The sequence below is a fragment of the Urocitellus parryii genome, chromosome 10, assembly GCF_045843805.1.
Source record: "Urocitellus parryii isolate mUroPar1 chromosome 10, mUroPar1.hap1, whole genome shotgun sequence".
NCBI lineage: Eukaryota > Metazoa > Chordata > Mammalia > Rodentia > Sciuridae > Urocitellus > Urocitellus parryii.
The window spans coordinates 78,449,314-78,467,972 of NC_135540.1; the positions used below are offsets into that span (position 1 = coordinate 78,449,314).

At 32.9% G+C, this 18,659-nt stretch overlaps 1 protein-coding gene across 4 annotated transcripts in view; it reads left to right on the forward strand.

Annotated features, from left to right (window-relative positions):
* Positions 1–18,659, forward strand: part of Klhl8 (kelch like family member 8) — a 45,560-nt gene extending 26,901 nt beyond the window's left edge. For 2 of the 4 annotated variants that reach the window (XM_077803178.1, XM_077803180.1), the window contains exons 5-11: positions 4,325–4,468; positions 5,368–5,479; positions 9,479–9,647; positions 9,869–10,028; positions 12,976–13,177; positions 14,109–14,224; positions 18,589–18,659. In XM_077803178.1, the coding sequence (XP_077659304.1) occupies positions 4,325–4,468; positions 5,368–5,479; positions 9,479–9,647; positions 9,869–10,028; positions 12,976–13,177; positions 14,109–14,224; positions 18,589–18,629 (944 nt within the window). In that variant the 3' untranslated portion in view covers positions 18,630–18,659. Of the gene's footprint in view, positions 1–4,324; positions 4,469–5,367; positions 5,480–9,478; positions 9,648–9,868; positions 10,029–12,975; positions 13,178–14,108; positions 15,413–18,588 lie in introns of those variants that run through there. The other 2 variants (XM_077803179.1, XM_077803181.1) reach the window with 2 other exon arrangements.

An 18,659-nucleotide genomic window follows, 5' to 3' on the forward strand; every position in this document is an offset into this window, starting at 1 on the left:
AAAATCCTTGATGTATTTGAGCATTATTTATGTGTGTTCAAAATTAACTATAAGATAATTAGTATCTGATTGCCTTAAAGTAATAATTGGCAAATACATTTATATATATACATAATTCTTACGGTACATGATTTACTTTTACCAATAAGCCATTAAAAAAAGTCATAATAAGTCTTATACATACTGAAGATCTACTAAAATATCTGTTTTTGAAGTCTTCCCTTATTGTTCTAGGCAGAATTCGCTCCTTTACTAGGCCTCTAGAGCACTTTGAACTTGTTTTTTTATGTTGCATTGTAATCTATTTATTTGACATGTTTAGAGTTCTTCAAAGATGAGTATCTTATTTAAGTTTTATCTTATGTATTTCAATATTTGTTTTTGCATTCTATCAAAACAAAAGAAAGGCACTAAATGTCTGACATTTGTATAATGGACCATATTAAAATCTAAAGCTCTTACATTTTAGGAGGCATATAACTTTACCTTTATTTGCCACAATTTTTAGACTTTAAATTTTCCCAAGAAAATAATTCATGTTTTCTTATATTTTTTATTTTATAAAAAGGAGCTTGTTTGAGAGATGAGAGAATGTAAGTGAGGTCCACTGTGTTAGCTTTTTGTCACTATGACCAAATACCTAAGAATAACAACTTAAAAGGAGGAAATATTTATCTTGGCTTGTGGTTTCAGGTTTCAGTCCATGGTTGGCCAGCTCTATTGTTTTGGGGAAAAAAGCCTCTCACCTCATTGAAGTGAGAGGGGTAGGAAAACAAGTTCACAAGGGCCCTCCCACAAGAATGCAGTCCCTCCAACTAGGTTTCACTTTCTACAGTTTTCACCGCCTCCCAGTAGTCCAGCTATGAATCCCTCAATGTATTAATCTACTGAGCCTGAGCCTTCATTATCCAATCACTTCACAAGATCTCCACCTCTGAACATTGCTGTTCTAGGGACTAAGCTTTCAGCACATGAGCAGTTGGGGGACATATTTCAAATCCAAGCTATAAATTTAATGATTCAGGAAGATCCTGGAATAGAGATTTTCACTGTATTTGCTACTACCTAATATAGAATTATCAAATAGTGAGATCTTATGATATGACCTAACTAACAACAGCAAAAGACAATATTTGATTATGAATTTATCTAGGTAGCATATAGAACGGCTGAAAGTCATATACCTGCCCGATTTTAAATAATTAGTTTAGGAGCTGGGGCTGTAGCTCAGTGGTAAAGTGCTTGCCTCTCATACTTGAGGCACTGAGTTTGATCCTCAGCACCACATAAAAATAAAGACATTGTGTTGTGTCCATCTGCACTTAAAAAATAAATAAATATTTTTAAAAAATCAATAAAAAGATACTGTGTGTTCATTTACAACTAAATATATATATATTTAAAAATTTTTAAAAATAATTAGTTTAATATGAAAAGGATTGTTATTTATTCTCCTTTTTAATATATTAATGGAGAGAATTAATTTTCAGAGTTTTACTTTCAATCCTATTTCATAAATTCAAGTTGATAAAATTCTTATCCAGTTTTTTTTCTTTGGATGGGGATGCTGCTGGGAATCTAACCCAGGGCTTTGTACATGCTAGGCAAGTACTATTCAAATCTAGGTTTGAATTCAACATCACATGTGTGATCTCACATGATTGCATAAACTTTATGTCATAGATTTTAGTGAAGGATTCAGTCTTTAGTATAAGATAGATGGTATTATTTCATTTTATGGATAAGACTAAGAATTAGGTTAAAAATATGCTAAGACCACACAAAAATAGATATTTTTACTTCTATTTTAGTTTTTCCCCCCCTTTCATGTCATGTTCTAAGGTGACCTGTATAGCTGAAAGACTAGTTTCTACTTCAAGAAAATATAAAACAAAGATTATAATTATATTCTGGGTTTATAATCCCAGGAATATCATTAAACATTTGTAATCTGGGGCAAACTTCTTAATCTTTCAAGGCTTCAGTTTTATTTATAAATAATTTGACTCCATGATCTTTAAAGTCTCTTCTAACTTTAAATTTCTCTGACTTTAAAGTATTATATTGGGGCTGGGGGTCTTGCTCAGTGTTTAGAGCATTTGCCTTGAATGTACAAAGCCTTGAGTTCAATCCCCAGCACTGCAAAATGATTACAATTCTGTAAACTGTTGCATCAATTGGAAAAGATAGCACAAGCTGTTCTAGTCATTCATCTATGTAATCATTAAGCAAACATTGACTGTCTATCATGTGGCAGGTTGTGCTTAGGCTTTAGAAGTACAAATAGAATATAAGCAGTTCATTTCTGGGGAAACCTGTGGTCTGGTCTAGGGAAAAAACATTTGAATAAAAAAATTCAATAAAGTATTACAAGTACTTTGATATTATCACAAAGTATAGTGAGACACATAAAGAATGGTTATTTTTACCTTGGAAAGGTCAGAAAAGGCTTTAAAGAGAAAGTAAATATCACTCCTGGTTTTGAATAATAAATAGATAGTCTTCTGGGTGCCAGTTAAGGAAAAGATGTTCAATTCATTTATATTTACAGAATGCCTGGTCTATACCTCACATTGTGCTAGTCCCTGTTAGTGCATAAATGCTTAGTTACAGTGGCACTATAATCCCAGTGAGTTGGGAGGTTGAGGCTGAGGCATGAGGATCACAAGTTCAAGGCCAGCCTCAGCAACTTAGTAAGATCCTGTATCAAAATAAAAAGGGTAGGGATATATTTCAGTGGTAGAGCACTTCTGTGTTTAATCCCCAATACCACAGTGGTGGTGGGGGGGATGCTTAATGCACTCCTTTCACCTATCTTAAGACTAGTGGCATAATAGATTATTTAAAATTATTGTATGCTAAGTAATGATAGTATAAATATGTTGCAGGAACATGAAGTATTAAAAAGAAAAGAGAAAGTGTTGATCCTGGGGGGCCTTCATGCTGAGCCAAGGTTTTACCCTGTAAGGCAGTTAGTGCTTCTCAAAGTGTGAAAGAAGTGGTCACTGTGCAGCAGCAACATTAGCAGTCAGTTAGGAACTTGTTAAAAATATAAACTCTTGAACCCACCTCAAGGCTACTGAATCAGAAACTCTGGGGGGTGGTCAAGCCTAGCCATCTTTTTATAAGTTCTTTAGATGATTGTGACTCATACTAAACTTGTGTTGTTGTTTTTTTAATTGTGAAGGTATATAGCATATATTTGTCATTTTAACCATCATTAAGTGTACAACTCAGTGGCATTTATTGAAGTTTTATGGAGATAATGGGAAGTTATTGAAAGAATCTTTTATTTAGATTATTCTGCTGACAATCTGAAAGCAAAATGGTTTTTAAGTAGTAAGAAAGGACAGAATTTCATTATTCTCTAATTGGGTAGTATTTGATGAGGGCCTGAAGTAAGACGGTGGCAGAAGGAATAGAGAGGGAAGAGTAGGACATTCCAGTCAAGGAAGAAGTTGTTAAGGTAGACAAAAAGGGGAGAGACTTTTGAACACACTGGGTTTTGAAGTTCTTGTAGAACAATAACCAGAAATGTGGCTTAGAAATGTGGATTGGGCTGAGCATGGTGGCACATGCTTGTAATCCCAGTGACTCTGGAGGCCAAGGTAGGAGGATCATTAAATTCAAAGCCAGTCTCAGCAATTTAGTAAGGCCTAAGTAATTTAGCAAGACCCTGTCTTAAAATAAAAGTAAACAATTTTAAAGAAGAACTAGGGATGTATTGCTCAGTGATAAAGCACCCCTGGTCTCAATCCACGATACTGAAAAAAGAAAAAAAAATGAAATATGGATTGGAAGTTATTAGGATACAGTCAGAAGTTAAAGGGATGAACTTTTCCTATGTGAACATAAAGTATGTGAGAAATGGGCCAAGATGGATCCTGGAAAATAGAAGGAAAGAAAAGTTAGGAGACAAAAAGAGACTTTGGTATTATAGATAGCAAGAAAGCAAATAATTTAAAAAATAAGATTATTAGTGTATCAAATGTTGCATTTCTGCCCATTAAGAAGAAATTAACTTAGGAGCTGATTGATTTTGTTATGACCTTAGAAGTTTTACAAAGGGGATGAGGGTATAAAACATACTGTAATAGGATGTTAGTAAGCAGAAATAGCTAATGTTCCTATTTTTTCAGAAGTTCAAATGAGGGAGGACAATTAGATTTGATTTCTAGTAACATTACATTGAATATTATCCAAATAATTCATCTTTTTTTTAACCAGTCTTCAAAATTTGGACTTTCTAAAATATTTTCTCACACTAATTTAAAAAAGTTTGGAAGCTGTGATTTTAATCTCTATCTTGTGGCTTTATTTGTAGGTGTGCTGTTTTGTGTAGGTGGTCGAGGTGGATCTGGTGACCCCTTTCGAAGTATTGAATGCTATTCGATCAACAAAAACAGTTGGTTCTTTGGACCAGAAATGAATAGCCGAAGGCGACATGTGGGTGTAATCTCTGTGGAAGGTGGGCTACTATTGCCTAACATCACATCACAGGATCACAGTATTCTTTTTAAAAATTTGTGAACTTTGAGAACTTCTTTCTTTTTGTCAGATATTTTTAATATATCAATAAAATATTTTGGTAGTGATTGTTTACTTTGTGTTCCAGATGCTCAGTATAAAATCTGTTGCATATAGGTGTATAATGTTGAGATGAGATTAATATCTGGGAAAAGGGAGATATGAATTAAAATAAACTATCTGAGTTATATTTGCAAAAAATTAAACTAAGGAAAAATGTTTATTGAAGTAATTATAAATGTGTATCAGCTTCTTTCTGTAACTAATTACTGAAATCAGATTTTTTAACTCATACTGAAAATGAATTAATTGCATGAATAAATTGTTACAAACTTTTAAAAGGTAGTTTTCCCCCTGATTATATAGTATGAATACTTTTTGGGGAAAACATAAAAACATTTAATAAAAATTAATAATCATCCCAAGCACCTGTACATAACCAGTTAACATATTAGTATATGATCTTTCCCTTTTTTCTGTGTTTCATTTAGGAAAAAAAATTGATCATATTGTTTTGGCAGTTTTATACTTTCTTTAAACAACATATTTAGAGTGCTTTTCAATTTTATAAAGCATTATTGAGAGCATGACAGTGATTGCATTTACTAAACCCAAGAGGGTAGTGTTTGAGTGTTTAATAACTTCATAAAGAATAATATGTTTAGTGAAAATATACATTGGTTTTCATTTGACTACTGAAACATGATTATAATGATCATGATGTTGATGTGAACAGCAGTTGTTGAATATATATTATGACATTCTAATTATATTGTTTATATAAAATAACATTAATATCTATTTATTTGGAATCAAATGAAAATACTCTTTATTTGACAGGTAAAGTGTATGCAGTAGGTGGACATGATGGAAATGAACATTTAGGTAGCATGGAGATGTTTGATCCTCTCACTAATAAATGGATGATGAAGGCATCAATGCACACAAAGAGGTACATCAGCATGGAAATTTCTTTTGAATTGATGACAGAAAATAAAGTTTCTAAAGTTGAAAGATCTATTTTAAATTTCTATTTTTACATACTTTACCTTCTTAAATACATTTTATTAAAGCATCCCAAGTGATGCTTTGTTATAACTTTTATATTTTTTAAGAATGAACTCACATTTTAGCATACTATAATCATGGTTTTCACTTATATCTGAACATTGCTTTTTTAAAAAAAATTTTGTTAGAAATAGTTTTAGATTTTTCAGAAAAGATGCAAAAATAGAAGAGTTCATATGTATCACTGTTTCTCACCTAAAAATAATTTGCCCCTTCTATGCAACACTTGACAGTGTCTCCAGAGTTTGGGTTATTAGTTTGAGGGTGGGCAAGTTGCTACTAGCATCTAGTGGGAATAGGTCTGGGATGCTGCTAACAGTCCTACAAATGTTCAGTAGTCCCCTGTAGCAAAGAATTTTCTAGCTCCAAATGCTAGTAGTGCCAAAGTTAGATGATACACCTTACTGTACTCCCTTCACCAAACTTTCCATAATGTTAACATCTTACACAACCACAATATGATTGAAATTAGCATTGATACAATGCTATTAATTAATCTACAGACTCTATTCAGCTTTTGCCAACTTTGTCCACACATGATTAAACTTCTAATTGATTTTTCTTGTCATTTTATTTGCTGATAATTCAACAAATATGAATAGAAACAGTAGGTATTTTTTATCTTGTTCCTTATCTTACTGTAAATGTCTAGTGTTTCTCTTTGTAAAATAAGATGCTGACTTTAAAACTAAGGCACATATATTTTGTCGTGTTAATAAGATATCCCCCAGTGTATGTTTTCTTTACTGATTTTAACATGAGCTTTAATATTTTAAATTCTCACCTACAATAAATTAAAATATATTAAGTAGTCTAAAGGTATATGATTTAGTACTCTAGCCTGTTCAACCTTTGGATGGGAGTAGATAAACATATATGTATGCTTATATTTATAATATAAATTTATATAAAATACATTTAATTAGTAGGTAAGTGATAGATTTGTTTTCAGAGATTCTCTACATATAAAAGGGAGAAGGGTTATGAGAATGCCTAATGTAAAAAGAGTCTGACAGATTAAAAAGAGTTATTGTAATAGTTTAGTCAAGAAATAATGGTAGTTTGGAATAAAGTGATAAAAATTGAAATAGAGAAAAAAGGATGCTTGAGAAAGAATAGTTCAAAGGTATACAGTCAACAAACTTTATGACAATTAGATATGGCAGTGGGAAAAACAGGTAAAAATAATTCAGTTTCTGACTTAAGCAATTACATAGACAGTGGTGCTATTTTAATTTTAATTTAATTTTATTTTATTTTTGTACTGGGGATCAAACCCAGTGGCACTCAACCACTAAGTCACTTCCCCAGCCCTTTTTTTGTATTTTTTTTAAGAGATAGGGTCTCACTAAGTTGCTGAGGCTGGCTTTGAATTTGTGATCCTCCTGCTTCAGACTCCAGAGCCACTAGGATTACAGGCAGTAGTGCTACTTCTGACTGGATTAAGCAAGTTAGTCAACCACATAAAATTTTTATTTGTCTTTTCATGGAGTTATGTTAGTTTTCTGTTGCCATATAACAAATTACTACACAATTAGCTTTAAATAACATCCATTTATTAGCTCATAGTTCAGAAGTCCTGCAGGTTTGCTTGGGCTTTTAGAAGACCAAGCCAATGTGTTGGCGGGGCTAGACTTTTCTCTGGAGTCTCAAGTGAAAGAAGCTTCTTCTGAGGTTATTCAGTTTATTGATAGAATTTGACTTCTGGTAGTTATATTGTAGGACTGAACTGCTTATTTTTACTGGCAGTTGGCCAGGGTGAGGAGATTTTTCCCACATGTTCCCTCTATCTTCAGTAAACCATCAGCATGCTGACCCCACATTGTTCCTTGAGTTTCTGACTACAAACTGGAGGATCTCTCTGCTTTAAAGGGCTTGTATAATCACAAGACTAGGCCCACTCTGGCAATATTCCTTTTGCCATATAATGTAGCATAATCACTGGGTAACACCAGGAACTGAAGGTCATGGGGGAGCATCTTGAAATTCTGCCTCCAGCAGGGAGATGAACAGTGGGTTTCATTTCAGATTAAAGTTAAAGTTGAAGAGCCACAAAGACAGATTTGAGTTTTAAAGTGAAAATATGTCTGAATGTATATTGAGTCATCTAACATAATCCATGGAAAGAATGAGATTGCTGAGGAAAGAGAATATAGGGTTCTATGAGGGCTTAGAAACAGAGCCTTAGGGAACTTTCTAACTTAATGATGGACTTTGTAACTTAATAATGTAAACATGCACATGTTCATACAGATATACAGCATTTTGTAAGTCACAGCATTATACCTCAGTGGAAAGAAGCAAAGGAGACTAAAAATGAATGAAATAACATTATCCTTAATAATTCTTTCCTAGGGATACTCTTTGGTAAATGTAGAATTAGAATCTGGAGAAGCCACTTTGGTGCGGATTGAGCATTGCTGTTCTGAAAGTCTGAAGTTAATATGTTCTAAAATCTGAGGCTTTTAAAGCAGCATTCAAAAAGTCTTTAATTTTGAGGTATATTTTATTTTGAATTTTTATATTAAGGATGTTCCACCTGTAAAGTCTATGTTGATATTCCAAAAGCTGATATACTTCTGGTCTCACAAATTTCAGATGAGGGGTGTTCAACCTGTAATAATACAGAGCACTAAAAATGGGCCAGGCAGTATTCTAAGTGCTTTATCTATATTAATTCATTAATAACAGATGTGTCTCAAATAAAGAAGCAAGATAATTGAGGTTTATGAAATTCTCTACTGTTGGGGATGTAGCTCAGAGTTAGAGTACATGCCTAGCATCTGCAAGGCCCTAGGTTCAATCTCCAGTCCTGCAAATAAATAAATTACAACACTACTTTATTTTCAGCTTTAGTGACAGATAGTAGTTTTAGAATATTTCAATTGTTTATTGGTACAGTGTATTAAGAAATTGAAGCTTGGCATGGTGGCTCAGGCTTATAAGACCAACAGATCAGGTGCCTAAGGCAGGATGATCAGAAATTTCAGGCCAGCCTCATGAACTTAGTGAGACCCTGTCTCAAAGTAATATTTCTTAAAAAGGGAACTTGGCATATACTTCAGTGATAAGGTGCTTACCTATCATGTTAATCTCTGGATTCAATCTCCAGTATAGCAAAAAGAAAATAACATTTTTCTGACGATGATTATAATAAATTAGTCTTAAAAGGAGCTGAATCTCTTCCTTCCCATAAATAGATAAATGAATGAATGAATGAATGAATGAATGCTCTTTAAAAAAATAAAGCATTGTGCCAGGCACAGTAACACATGCCTTTAATCCCAGTGACTGGGAGGCTGAGGCAGGAGAATCATAATTTTGAGGTCAGCCTGGGAAATTTAATGAAACCCTATCTCAAAAAAGGCTAGGGAATGTGGCTCAGTGGTGGAGTGCCCCTGGGTTCAGTCCCTAGTACTGCAAAAAATAAAATAAGTAGATAGAGCATTGTGACAAAAAGCTTGTAATATAAAAAATGAATATTATTTTGTATGATGGTGCAATGATACTCTGTAATGAGCTCTGCAATAACATGGATGCAGATATGAGAATTTGGTTTTTGATCTCCATAGCCAACTCTGTCATCCCATTAGCCCCTCAATTTTACAATTGTATGTTTTACTTAAAAAAATGATTATTTTGGATTCTTTTTATACTATTTTGTTGGGTTTTACTTTACTATTTGATATGAGTTTAAAGTAGCCTATGTAGGTTACACATTCTTGGAGTTGCACTCCGGAGCTATCTGTTTAGAAGCTTTGATAAATCAAAATAATGGAAACAACCATATTTTTGATAAATGACTTGCATTAGCACATTTTCTTTGCTATTTTTTTTCCTGGAAACAACCCAGATGCCAAGGTATATTTTATTGCTTTTGCAGGCGAGGAATTGCCTTAGCTTCCTTAGGAGGACCAATTTATGCAATTGGAGGATTAGATGACAATACATGCTTCAATGATGTGGAAAGATATGACATAGAATCTGATCAGTGGAGTACAGTGGCACCAATGAACACTCCCCGTGGAGGAGTTGGCTCTGTGGCTCTAATAGTAAGTTAATGTGGCAACTTGCCCATTGAACTGCATTGAATCACATCCATAATCAAATAAAGAAAGTCTGATACAGTCATATCACTAGTACACAGTTATTGATTTTATGCCATATTATTTTATGAAATACTTCTTTCTTGCACATTGTGTTCTGCTGTAGGACCATATGTAAATCCATTCAAATCTAATGTCATATGTTATATTTGTTTTTCTCCATTTAGAACTATGTTTATGCTGTAGGAGGCAATGATGGAGTGGCTTCTTTATCTAGTGTAGAAAGATATGATCCACATCTGGATAAGTGGATAGAAGTTAAAGAAATGGGTCAACGAAGAGCAGGCAATGGAGTTAGTGAGCTTCATGGTTGCTTATATGTTGTTGGTGAGTGGATTGTATTTCTCTAAATGTAGCAGGATATACAACAACAAATATCATGAAATAATGCAGTAACAAATTATATTTAACCTTTGGAATCAGTCCTGAGATGTGTTTTTGAATTCTTAAGTTTCATAGCATGCTTTTTTATTTAAATCTTCATCTTTCACATTTAAAACTTCTTTTTCTAGTAATAGAAATATACCTAAACTAGGGGGCTATATGTAGATATATATACTTCTAAGGCTTGTTTTTCTCTATTGCATTTCAAAGGAAATTATGTTGAAACTTTTAAGTAAACATATAGATATGTCATGAATAACAGCTATGCAATGTTTTGTTTTGCTTTTTGACTTACTAAAACACTGAATTGGAAGAATATCAGTGCAGTACTTTTTTAAACCCTCCTATGCCAGGCACAGTAGCATACACCTGTAATCCCAGTGGCTCTGGAGACTAAGGCAGGAGGATCATGAGTTCGAAGCCAGCTTTAGCAAAAGTGAGGCTCTAAGCAACTCAGTTAGACCCTGTCTCTAAATAAAAACAAAATGGGACTGGGTATGTGGCTCAGTGATCAAGTGCCCCTGAGTTCAATCCCCTGTATCTGTCCCCATCCCCCCTCCCCCCAAAAAAACCTACTATGCATTCAAGTAATCTGGAAATGAGGGATCCAATAGTTTCTGTATTTCTGACAGCTCCCAAATGATAGTGACACTGTTCCAGGTCAGCTTCATTCACATTCAGTAGCAAGGCTTTAAATGATTATGAAATAGAAATAATAATGCCCATCTTTCAGAATTATTTTAATTATTGAAGGTAATATATGTTTTATTCTAAGAATTAGAGGCAATGTATGTTAAGTATCTCAAACTGTCTGGCACTTTGTAATTACCAACAAATGAGTAGTTGTGTTGTGATTAGTAATCCCTTCCTTTACAGATGAGGAAATGAGTTCAGAGTTTACCTCTAGCATATGTCACACTTAACTGTGTGCATTATTTGTATTATGTAATTTATAGTGTTGTTTTCTTTCCTTTTTTAAAAATGGGGTTTCACTGTATTGCCCAGGCTAACAGTGAGAATTTACAATCCGTGTACCTCAGCCTCCCAAATTGGTAGGGTTACAGGCACAGACTATTGAACCCAGTATAACTTATAGTTCTTAATAAGAGAATGGAATATTCTTAATGTTTAAATATATGCAAATAGACATTATACTGACTCTTTAATTGCTCATATGTGTTCAAGAAAAAGGAAATAGCACAATTTACCTTTAGATCTCACCTGATTATAACAGGGGCTCTATAAGGAAGTCAGAGACTTAAACACAGTGACTAATTTAAAGTCACAGGGCTAAACAAGAGATGAAATTTGAACTTGGTTCTGTTTGAATCTGAAATTCTTACACTGTTGCCACCATCCTCAGCTCCCTGTTTCCTTAGATATTGGTACATTACACATCAACAGGATTTTGTCATGTTTACTTACAGAATGGCCTTTATAGTTAAGAATAGACATGGTAAACATTTAAGAATTACTCAGGTTGGACATTAAAAAAAAACCCTTATTGATCACTTGTGTCCTATTTAAATAAGAAAAATGTGAAGGTATGGGCATGTCTAACAACCTGATTGCATTCTGCTTTGTCTCTTCTTCTGCTCTACATTATTTTTACTTTTTTTTTTTTTTTTTGGCATTGCTGGGGCTCAAACCCAGAGCCTTGTGCATTCTAGGCCTGTGCTCTACCACTGAGCTATATCTCCAGCCCTGCCTTGAATTTTTTTTTTAATATTTATATTTTAGTTATAGTTGGACACAATACCTTTATTTTATTTATTTTTACACAGTGCTAAGGATTGAACCCGGGGCCTTACATGTGCTAGGTGAGCACTCTATCACTGAGCCATAACCCCAGCCCGAATTTTTTATTATTATCAATTTATGTACATAATCTAGAGAAATGATATGCAATCAGTGAAAGAAGGCTATGGAAAACATAACTGTTAAAAACTTTTTTATGTTAACATGAGCAATAATTAAAACTAAATGATTACAGTGAAAATTTTATAGTGATATTATTATACGTTAATCAAAATCAGATCACTCTCAAAAACTAGGAAGATTTTTTATTTCAATTCAGTTGATTTAATAAAACCTATGAGAGAAGAGCACTTCATTTTTTTCTTTTTCCTTTTTAAACTGACTTTGTTTATGAAGAGACTGATAATAATATCAACACTCCTGTTCTCAGGAAAGTAGGTGGAATCACCAAAAAGAGAGATTATTCATTTAGATTTAGAGGAAGTCAAAAAAAAGAGAACACTGTTAAAATAATAGTCTGTATTTAACCCTCAGAAATATATTAATACATTGTTAAACTGATCTATAGAAAAAAAAGTCATTTGGAATATATAGGAGGAAGATGTGGTTTTGACAAAAATTGGTGAGAATTCGTAGTCTACCATCTAATTGTGCTGGCAATAATAGTATGTAGGAGAACAACTGAAAAACTTCAGCTTATATCTGGATGAACCATATGACCTAATGTAGTTTATTTCTTCTCAAGCCTTCTTACTGTTTTAAAAATATAATAAACAGAGAAAGAATCTTAGTCTTGTCTGCTTCAAGAAAGCTCAGGACAAGTTATATGAATGATTACTTTTTTTCTTGATTTCCAAATTGCTTAAATAAGGGGACTCCAATTTTACCCACTTTTAGATTTTTAATTCTAGTATTGAGGTGAAAATACCAATTAAATTTTTATAAGTTGAATTGTAGAAAATGTCTAGTAATAGTTTTTGGTGGTAAATGGGTATTGGGATAAATTTTTTTCTAGTTTTCTTTAAACTATTCTATATAGTTTTAAAAGATTGGGTTATAGAAGCTATTGAATTAAGATTTAGTAGTTAATTTCTATGAATGGTAATGCTATTTTAAAATATTTTTTATGTAGGTGGTTTTGATGATAATTCTCCTCTGAGTTCAGTTGAGCGATATGACCCTCGAAGCAACAAGTGGGATTATGTGGCAGCACTTACTACTCCCAGGGGTGGAGTGGGGATCGCAACAGTGATGGGAAAAATCTTTGCAGTCGGTGGTCATAATGGCAATGCATATTTAAATACAGTAGAAGCATTTGATCCAGTACTGAATAGGTAATTTACATTTTTTTCTCAATGGTATAGTCCAATAACAGATGACTCCCGAGTGTTATAACACTGTAGTGTTATAACAACGTGTATGGTTTCAAGTTAAACTTTCTTCCTTCCCTACTCCATTTATAGTGTAGTCCTTCCTCGAAACATGGGTAATGTTCCAGATGGGTGCCTACAACCACAGATACGACCAGACTATATATCTATTGTTTTCTCCTAAACATATTATGATAGTTTAATTTATAAACTAGGCACAGAAAATACAAACAATAACTAATAATAATAATAGAACAGTTTTAACAGTGTTCTATAATAAAATTGCCAGCACCACTGTTTTTGTACTTTGGGACCATTATTAAGTAAATGAAGGTTACTTGAATACAAGCACTTTGATATCACCACATTTAATTTTAATCTGATAACTGAGGTAGCTACTAAGTGACTAATGGATAGGTAATGTCTATAGAGGATGTGCTGGACAAAGGGCTGATGCATCACCCAGTTAGGACCGAGTGAAACCGTGTAAGATTCATCATACTAGTCAAAACACTGTCCAATTTAAAACTTGTGAATTGTTTAATTCTGGAACTTTCCATTTAATATTTTCAGACTGGTTGACTGTAGGTAACCATAGTGGAAAGTAAAACTTCACATAAGGGGAGACTTACTTTCCTGCTAGGTATAGTTGTTAACACAAAACTTTGAGATATCTTATCACCCTCTGGAAGCTTGCTATCTTTTAGAATCAGTTCCACAATAGGAAGTTTTTGTTGTGATGGTGGTGGTGGTACTGGGGACTGAACCCAGGGCTTTATGCATGCAAGGCAAGCACTCTACCAACTGAGCTATATCCCCAGCCCATATGTTTGGTATTTTGAACAAAGAAAATTATACTTTGTTTCAATATGACATTCTTTCTCTGTCTTTTCAGGTGGGAACTTGTTGGATCTGTGTCTCACTGCCGAGCTGGAGCAGGAGTAGCTGTGTGTGCCTGTTTAACTAGCCAAATTCGAGATGTGGGTCATGGATCCAGTAATGTGGTTGACTGTATGTGATTTGAGTTCTAGTCACCAACAATATATTCATAAACCTTGATAGGCAAGAAAGACAACTAAGATTTTGATAATGATCCCCTTTGAATTTTAACTATATCCAGAGTCTTATTTAAAGGTTAAATGTTATATTATGAATAAGTACAACTTTTGGAATTATAGCTAAAGAATTATTAATTATAAAGTTAAATTTCATACTTTCTACTTTAGCAAATGGAGGAGGGAAGGAAGACACTTTAACTTGAAACCATATCTACTCTGGAAAATGTTTAAAGTAGCACCAAACCCTTGAAATCTCCATTGGGATGATTCAAAATTTAATTTGTTGAGTTTTACCGTTCCTATTGCTTAAAGGTATTAACCTTTGGTACTGTGAATTTTTCTGCTCATCAACACAATATGAGACCTGCTCCTCCTAGAGATCACTTCTACTTGGTGCTGATCAGTTTATGTCTTGCTTTTTCTTCCTAGATGTTGATTTTTAAAATTTCTTGGGTATTTACAAAAAGTAGAAAATGTTTTTGTATTTTTAAGTACCACTTGGCTCTATTCTTGAAAGCTCTGAGAATACTGTATTAAAAAAACCTTGATTTCAGTTTGATTGCTAGAACGCCAAAAGACAGCTATTTTAATTCCATCTGAAGGAGCTTACAATTTTGTTTTTATTTTGTTTTGTTCTCCCATCCCATGCAAAAAGTGAAGCAGAGGAACTATTTGAGAAGATTTTAGATCAATATTATTCTAGTGCCCAGTTGAAGACCTTGAAGAGTGGTGTAGATTATATAACTTCTCAGTAAGGAATCTGAAAATATCTTTAACTTTCTTCTTTGATTTCATTTTGAACCCAGGATTTATTATCTTCCTATTTTGTTATTTGCAGCTTTCCTGGTTTTTCTAATTGTACAGATCTGAATTTATTTATTTTCAAAAAACAAATACTTTTTTTTTACGAAAATCCTTTTTAAATTTAGTTGGCTGATTATGTAAGTTCATCATTAACCAATAAAACATGATGTTGATAAAAAAAGAAAACTTGCAACTATTGTTTTTCTCATTATGTTTGATACCTCCAGTGTGTTTATTGAAATTTAGTTGACAATATTTCTATAAATTAATTTGAAGCCTGGATATTGATAAACCTGATATCACAGCTCATCATTGTTTTAACTAGCATTATAAAATGACCTGTTTATTATATGTACATATTTTTATAAATATTTATTAAGAACATTAAAATATCCTGTTTTATATTTGCAGTATAGTTTGTCACCTTTCTTCTAGCCGTTTTTAAATTGTTTTTGTCATTCCTTAGGATTTATTATGGTTCACTGCTGGGAAGTTATTTGATTTATAAGGAAGCTGAAACATTAAGAGATATTTTTTCCATCCATTCAGCCCTTATCAAATGGGATCCTGGACTTGTCAGTACAGTAGAACAGAATGACATATACCAAATGTCAATGCCTGTTGAACATATCAAACCTTTAAAAAAAAAAAAAAAAAAAGGCAGCTTAAGCTGGAGATAAGCATCTTTGATGAAGCAAGTTTAAAAGTTCCCAAATGACTTTTTTACACTTTCAGCCTGTGGACAAGTTTCTTAAGTCATTGGCTGAATCTGAACTAGTGTTCTTTAGTATAACTATTTTAGCCAGTCCCCAAAGCATTTAACTCTAGAGCATTTATTGGACTGGCTACAACTGAATGGGTGTGATGATTAAGTTTCAAAACCTGGCTTCAAGTATCTATTTCTCATGTCTGATGGAGTTTTTTTGTATTATGATGCTTGTCTAGCTATGCTTACTATATGTATATTTGTTTTCTGTACTGAGGATCTTATTGTTTCCTATGATTATTTTTTTAATCATTTTCCTTAACATCTCTCTGTTTCTATTATGCGTATGGAATTTGGATGTTACATTTCCATTTCTGATTTTTATTATACAGTGGTCATCTAACCAATGAAGTTGTTACTCTAGTTACCCATAAAATAAGATAGACTCCTAATTAAAGTGAAATAAAGGGAAAATGTGACTTTTTGTTACATTATATACCAGAAGTCAGAAGCATAGCCTTGAAGGACCTGACAACAATAGGAAAAGATAAATAACAGTCAGTATGCAGTGTTTGTTGAATAAAAATACATTCTTTAAGATATGGAATGATTTAAAAATAAAAGCAATTAAAATTAAATTAAATTAAATTAAAATTAAAAAATATAAGGAATGAGAATCAGGCTGAAAGAATGGTGCAGTTGAAAGATTATATTCATAGGAATGAAGAAATAGAAGAAGATGACTACTTGAGTATTTGTGAAGCATGTCACTTTAACCTTGGATGTTAAGGTCGTTGCTGTGCTGGAATATTATAAAACTAATTTATCAATGTTTTTAAGAAATTACTACAGGGAAATTTATCACTACTTCTGATTTTGCATGAAGGGGAAAAACATAGCCAGTTACGTCCCAATAATTTTTTTCAAAGTCTACTAAAGTCTAATATGAAAAATTATAGAAATGTTCGTAACTAATAAAACATGAATTTGATTCTAAATGCATTTTCTCTTTATCATACAAATCACAGGAAAAAAGCAACAAATAAAGTTCTCAAATTTACTATTTATTAACATAGTTTATATAATTTCAACAATCTCTTATCTGGACACTTAACAGAATTATAAGTTTAGTAAAATTTGGGAATAAAGAGAATGAGTAACACTCATTAGAGGGAGTACATAACTTTTTCAGATACTTTGCAAATAGTTAGTTGTACAAGAATATAATGAAATTAGTCCAAAATGATGTCAATTAATTTTGTTTATGAAGTGCTTCAAATTGTTTTTGTTTTAAAGTGCAATATAGGGTAAATCAGTACCTGTTGAAATTATAATACTCCAGCACAGCAACATAATAATCATATGTATTACCAAGTACCGATACTAGATTCAAATCAGTGCAGTTTATTAATTCAAAACATATTGCATCTATATGTTAACAGGAACTTCTTTCTACAAAGGTCTGTGTAGTTTTCTCATTATTTGCTGTGATGGAATCCTATCAAAACTATGTGATTGTTTATTGTCCATCCCTCAAATTCAAAATTGATTTAGTGGGTTGATTGTAATATTTTTGTCTTTATACAATAGATTTTTATTTAATTTAAAGTTTTTTGTGACCTTTACAAAAATTAAAGGTTAAAGGCAACTAATGTAAGCTGTTTCACTATTTTTTAAAAAATATTTTTTAGATGTTGATGGACTTTTATTTTATTCACTTTTTTATATGTGGTACTTAGAATCGAACCCAGTGTCTCAAACATGTAAGGCAAGCACTCTACTACTGAGCCACAACTCCAGCCCCTCACAATTCTTAAAATTTTTTTTAGTTGTTTATAGACCTTTATTTTATTTATTTATACGCAGTGCCAAGAATTGAACCCAGTGCCTCATACATGCCAAGCAGGTGCGCTACTGCTGAGCCTCAGCTCCAGCCCTTATTTTTCTATTCTTAAGCAATTGCCTCTTCAGGCTTGTACTGAACAGAAATGATACTATCTATATGCATTAAGATGAATGTTTGTCCTTCCAAGTAGTAACCTCTGAAGCTCTGACTTTTTAAGTAATGTTGCCATTGCTAAAAACTTATCTAAAACTTGTCTTTGAAAATAGCTATTTATAAGCCATTCAGGAGAATTTTTAATGTTGACCAGAATCTTAACTTGATTATGGACCTGTGTAATTTCTTCATTAGACAAGACTCCAAAAGTATTTTGTGACTATTTCCATAAGTGAATTCTACTGTCAGTGAAAAGTTTTCCTCTGTTGGCAAAATATTTTCAAAAGTAAACAGCCCAGTGAAAGATTTTTGAGACCATCCTGAGCAATGGTAACACCAGTGAAATGAGTATATAGTAACCTCTTTGAAGGGCAACTTTATTTGAATGTAAAAATTCTGGGGTTTTTGTTCTTAATTTTTTTAAGGTTTCACTTGATAACTAAGCTTATCTACTACTGTAGAGCATAGAACACAGAAAAATAATATTCCCAATAAAACACATCCAGTTGTCTAGACAATGGTGACATTTTCAGCTTGACATGGTAAGATGATCATAACCTTGACATAGCATAAATATCTGCCATCTCATGTAAAAATTCCTTACATTTTCTTCCAATGTCTCTTTTTGGATCTGTACTTGATTTTATTATCAGTTTTTATCTGAATCTTTTGGGGAGTGGGATTCTTTTGCTTTGGTTTATTTTGGTGCTGGATTGAACCTAAGGCCTTGCATATGTTAATAGGCATAGGTGCTACCATGAAGCTACATCCCAACCCCAAGAGTTTTTTTTTTTTTTTTTTTTTTTAGTTTTCGGCGGACACAACATCTTTGTTTGTATGTGGTGCTAAGGATGGAACCCGGGCCGCACGCATGCCAGG